The following is a 4,724-nucleotide window of genomic DNA, read 5'->3' as shown; positions in this document are numbered from 1 at the left end:
CTCTTTCCCAAAAACCTTTATGAGGTCCCCTGGAACTGGGGCCATGTGAAAATGGCAGTGACAAAGGTGTTGTCACTTTGCTACTGTTTGAGTGAGCTAAAGGTGGGGGGGTTGTGCTTTTTTTTTTAAACAGGGAGCAACACCGAAGGATGGACCAAGCGCGGGGTGTACTATAGTAACAGCTTTGCTGTCGCTGGCCATGAATTGCCCGGTGAGGCAGAACGTGGCCATGACCGGAGAGGTGTCATTAACTGGAAAAATTCTTCCTGTTGGTGGAATCAAGGAGAAGACAATTGCGGTAAGAGCTCCTACCTTGTCTCTGTGCATCGGCTGTGGGACAGAGCCCTGGGCTCGGCTCAGCGGGGACTGGGACAAGCAGAGCCACTGCTCCTGGGGTGGGAGATCGAGCTACACGGTGGAGAAGGCTGCTGGGGGAACAACGGGGTCTTGCCTGTGTCTCTGGCTGTGAGGAAGGAGACGGGACCCCGGGTGTCCGTGTTGATTGTTGATCAGTTACTAGACTGGTAGGAATAGCTCTCCTCTCTTATCTCAGCCTGGTATGGCCCAGTAACCTGCTGGGTTGAAGTGCCTGTTTAAGGAAGGCGTCCAGGGCAGATTTCGTGTTATCCATGAGGTATCACCCTTGACATTAAGGATCTGTTCCCTACTTCCAGCTCGAATTTATCTGACTTTAAATTTCATACAGATATCACTGTGTTTTTCTGGTTTAGATGGAAGAAACTTGCTCTAATCTCAGTCTGGTATTTTCCCATGAGGTTTCTTTGTACATCGTAATCAAGTTACTTAGTCCTCTTTTTTTTTTTTAAGTCAGGTATATAGACTGAGTTCTCTGAAGCACTCCTGCAAGCACTGGATTTACAGTGGCGCTTTTTTTTTTTATTTCAACCATTGGCAGTTTTCAGAATTCTCTTTCAAGCATTGAATCTCTCTACATACTTTTCATCTGCACAGCTCCTGCCTACACCAGCCTGGCATCACACACATTTTTCTGTCTTCAAGAATGGTATTAGGTCTTTTGGTAGCCTGTTGAGCTGGGGCTTCGCATCAGCGTTGTCCCCAAAGCTGCTTGGGCTACAGACTTGAGCAGTGTGATTCTTCACGGGGCTTTACAATGGGTGATTTTGTTTTGTGGTGGTGGTTACAGAAGGACTGGCACGTGACGGATGGCTGCAGCACTGACAGCTGGCTGCACTTTCCCTGCTCCTTCTGTGCAATGTCCCTATCAAAGGTTCTGCAGAGCGGTGCGGGTTACGCAACGCTGACGTGGGGGGTGGTCTGATAAGCCCTTTCTTTGATTCTAGGGTTTATCCTCAGCCCAGTTGGAACAGACTCTTAACACACTGTGAAATAGCATGAATGGGTCTGAACAGTCCCCCAGTGTGCTGACACGGTCCCACCGAAATACCCCCCGCTGGCCCTGCAGCGCAGGAGGTGGGACCGGAGAGCACATGTTCTGGGTGCTGGGGGAGATGCAGAACACGTTCCATCCTTAGTGTCCTCTCCTGTAAGCAGTGCCCTCGCTGCTCTCCAAAGAACAGAGTGAAGCCAGACCACGCTCCTGAAGAACTCTTGCTTTCTGACAGGGGAGTGTGTTTCCAGAAGGGTGATGGATTTCTAGGACTCAACAGACTCTTTGTTTTCCCTGTAGGCGAAGAGGGCGGGTGTTACCTGTATCATTCTGCCATCAGAGAATAAAAAGGATTACTACGACCTCGCTGGATTCATTACAGAAGGACTAGAAGTGCATTTTGTTGAGCACTACAGAAAGGTATTTGATATAGCGTTTCCAAAGCTGGATTCTGCTGGAGGATGATGTTCAACCTTATGGCTGCAAGGTGGTCTGTCCCTTCGTGCTCAGCCCCTGCTCAGGAACTGGGTGACCTGGGGGCAATCCTGCAGTGGGACGTGGAGCTATTGCTGCTGCGCAGCTGCTGAAATGAATGATGGCTTCGGTAGGATAAAGTATTTCTCTTTAATACTGAATTATGATCTGTATTGAGTATTTCCAATTAAAATGTGAAATTTTACCTAAGGAATGTGCACGTTATTGGCCACCAGCAGCAGAGCTAGCCTGGTCTCTTGCAATTGAAGATTATTTCACTGTAATTCTAGTACCTGCTTACGGGAACATGGACTCTACAAGCAGAGCTGGGGCTGCTTCACACCTATAGCGTTCCTGATGGACTGGAAGTTGAGTAGCTCTCGGAAACCTCTCCCTTGGTGCAGAAGCCTGTGCTGGGCTGCAGGGGAAGCTGTGGTGAAATTCCGACAGGTGAGAGCAGTGTGCTGCCAGCAGTGAGCGCTGCACTCCACCAGAGACTGTCTTGGCCACGGCAGCTCTGTTATGTTCACCAGGTGAAAAAATGAAAACTAAACGTCTTAGCAGGGCTGTTCTGTGTCAGTAACTATGGGCTCAGGCCAGAGAACAAGTACTTCATCTTACAGCAAATGCCAGAAAAACTGAATTTAAATAAGGGAGTAATAGTTACATGAAGTCTAGTTGAAATGTATTTCTTTGTCCAGGAAGAACAGCCCTTGTCCTGTCTCACAGCAAGGCAGCCCTTAGGAGAGAATAAAGAGTGATCCTGCTACAGTTCAGGGAGCTCTTCCTAACTGTAATTCTCTCTTGCGCTTTGGTAACACACTGCAGGAAGGAGGGGGGTGCATTGAGGGTACAAGGGGAAACACGTGAGCAAGAAAAGCTGCACAAGGTTAAATACCCTGGGGAAGGAGCACAAAGTTGTTATTTCAACAGCAGCTTTTGCCCACTGACTCCACCACCGCTAAGTCTGGAAGCAGAGAGAGAGGTGGAAGGTACTGCAGCCTTCGCAGGCCGAGCTATTGCCAAGGCTTCCATGGCCTGAGAAAGGCGAGTGCTGCGAGGGCTGGAGGAGGAGGGTTCCTCCTCTAGAATATACCACAGGCCAGTGCCAGCACCTCCAGCTGCAGGTGCAGTAAACCAGCAAAGCAGGCTGGGGGTTCCTGCAGGTCAGGGCCTGGCAGCACCGTCCCTCAGCACCCCGTTCCATCCCGTACCAGCACCTGTCACTACACTTCTTGTGAGAAATTACTTTATTGAGTTACAGACTGCATAGCTCAATCCTTCTTCGCAGCAGCTTTCCTCATGGCTGCCAGGACATTACTGAGTTCTTCCCGCTTTCGCTTGGCGCGGATGTGAGTGCCAACCTGCAGAGGAGAGAGCAGCGCCGTCAGCATTCAGCCCAGCTGAGAACAGCTGCTGCGGGCAGCCACTGGAAATGCTTGACTCAAACAGCAGGCAGGACAGAAAAGTCCCGGTAAACATGGACTCGAACCCACCCACCTCGCCTGTCCAGCCAGGAACTACTGGCCGTCACATCTCAGGAGTATTTATACTCAAGAATTATCTTGGGCAAGGCAGAAGCTGCTCTCAGCTCCCACAGCTGCCTTCAGTGGCCCCATTTCAAGCCACCTGGCTAATGGTGCCCAACAGCCACCAGTGCTGTTCTCCTCTTCCCTGCACCACATTTGCAAATAATGCGAAACCAGCGAGGCAGGCGGGGATTACTGCAGCTTGGGGCCTTTTGGCCAAGGACCTTGATGTCCATCTCCCGGTCCCCAACCCAACACAGGGAGCATTCCCTCTGCTGCCTCTGACTAGACCAATAATTTCCCAAACAACTGAAAAAATAAATCAATTAAAAACCAAAGTATCCCTAGGAAAGGGCAGAAAACAGAAACTTAACTACAGCAAGAGTTTTTGCCATCCTCATTCAGATGTCAGGTTGACCTACCCGTTTTTTTATGAACTTCAGAGCGCGTTTATCTTTGGAAACTTTCAGCAGTTCCATAGCACGTCTCTCATAGGGTGCGAAGCCGCAGACTTCCCTGATCATGTCTCGCACAAACTTGGTGTGTTTGGTCAGGCGCTACAGGAAGGAGGAAGAAAAATGGATCACAATGACTGTAAATGCTCACTGACCCGCACCGAGCTGCAGAGGGTTGGGGCAAACTCTATGCTAATGCCCCAGAACCAGCTGATGGACGTCCGATACCCCGGTAGAGGCCAAGCAGCGCAGTGATCTTGACGAGACGTGCTCGCCTCTTCTCACTGTAGCCATGTATTGGATATTTTGCATATTTGCACGTACCAATGTTTTCAGAAAAAGCACGACCATCCGATACCCAGGGTGTGCACTGCTGCACACCTCGAACACCACACACGCAGCATGTGACCGAAGTGGGATAAAAGACACAAACTGACTAAATCTCTCCCATTAACACACACATTCACTGAGCCTGGGGAACTCCCCGTATCTGTCGTTCCTGGGCAGGTTATGGGCTGCGCCTGTTGTTGCTGCCAGGACGCACAGACTGGAAGGGCTGCAGAAGCCACCCAGCCCGGTTCCATCTCACCACTGGTTCCAGTTCAGCTGTGGTTGGAAGGCACCTCTCCCTCCTGCAGACTGCGGCACTGCCAGCTCTTCTGGGTCACTCCACACCCACCTTCGCAGGTTTAACACTTTCCAGGGCCTAAGCCCCTGCTCCCTGGGCAGCATCAGCTTTCCCAACCCCTGAAGCGCGGAGCTTCTCCTGCGGGTCTCTTGCTGGCCCCAGTCACTGCAGCCGGGGGCCGCGCCGCTCTGCACCGGGACCAGAGCGGAGCGAACCCGCGGAGCACGGGCCCTGCACCCTGCAGGAACACCCGCTGGGCTCCCACCCCG

General features: G+C 51.4%; 2 protein-coding genes across 2 annotated transcripts in view; one reads left to right on the top strand and one right to left on the bottom strand.

Annotated features, from left to right (window-relative positions):
• Positions 1-2,053, top strand: part of LONP1 (lon peptidase 1, mitochondrial) — a 20,480-nt gene extending 18,427 nt beyond the window's left edge. Inside the window, exons 16-17 of the mRNA XM_010079460.1 lie at positions 134-298; positions 1,670-2,053. Of these exons, the coding sequence (XP_010077762.1) occupies positions 134-298; positions 1,670-1,834 (330 nt within the window). The 3' untranslated portion in view covers positions 1,835-2,053. The remainder of the gene's footprint in view (positions 1-133; positions 299-1,669) is intronic.
• Positions 2,054-3,117: 1,064 nt separating this feature from the next.
• On the bottom strand, positions 3,118-3,929 carry RPL36 (ribosomal protein L36; the record flags this gene model as incomplete). The annotated part of the gene is made up of 2 exons (XM_010079461.1): positions 3,118-3,207; positions 3,795-3,929. Coding segments are annotated over 2 exons (225 nt in total), but the record flags the coding sequence as incomplete, so codon positions are not given.
• Between the last annotated feature and the right edge of the window lie 795 nt (positions 3,930-4,724).

Source organism: Pterocles gutturalis, unplaced genomic scaffold (genome assembly GCF_000699245.1).
Source record: "Pterocles gutturalis isolate BGI_N339 unplaced genomic scaffold, ASM69924v1 scaffold6194, whole genome shotgun sequence".
In the NCBI taxonomy this organism is placed as follows: domain Eukaryota; kingdom Metazoa; phylum Chordata; class Aves; order Pterocliformes; family Pteroclidae; genus Pterocles; species Pterocles gutturalis.
Note: the sequence above shows the minus strand (reverse complement) of the source record. Positions and strands in the feature narration are given on the sequence as shown.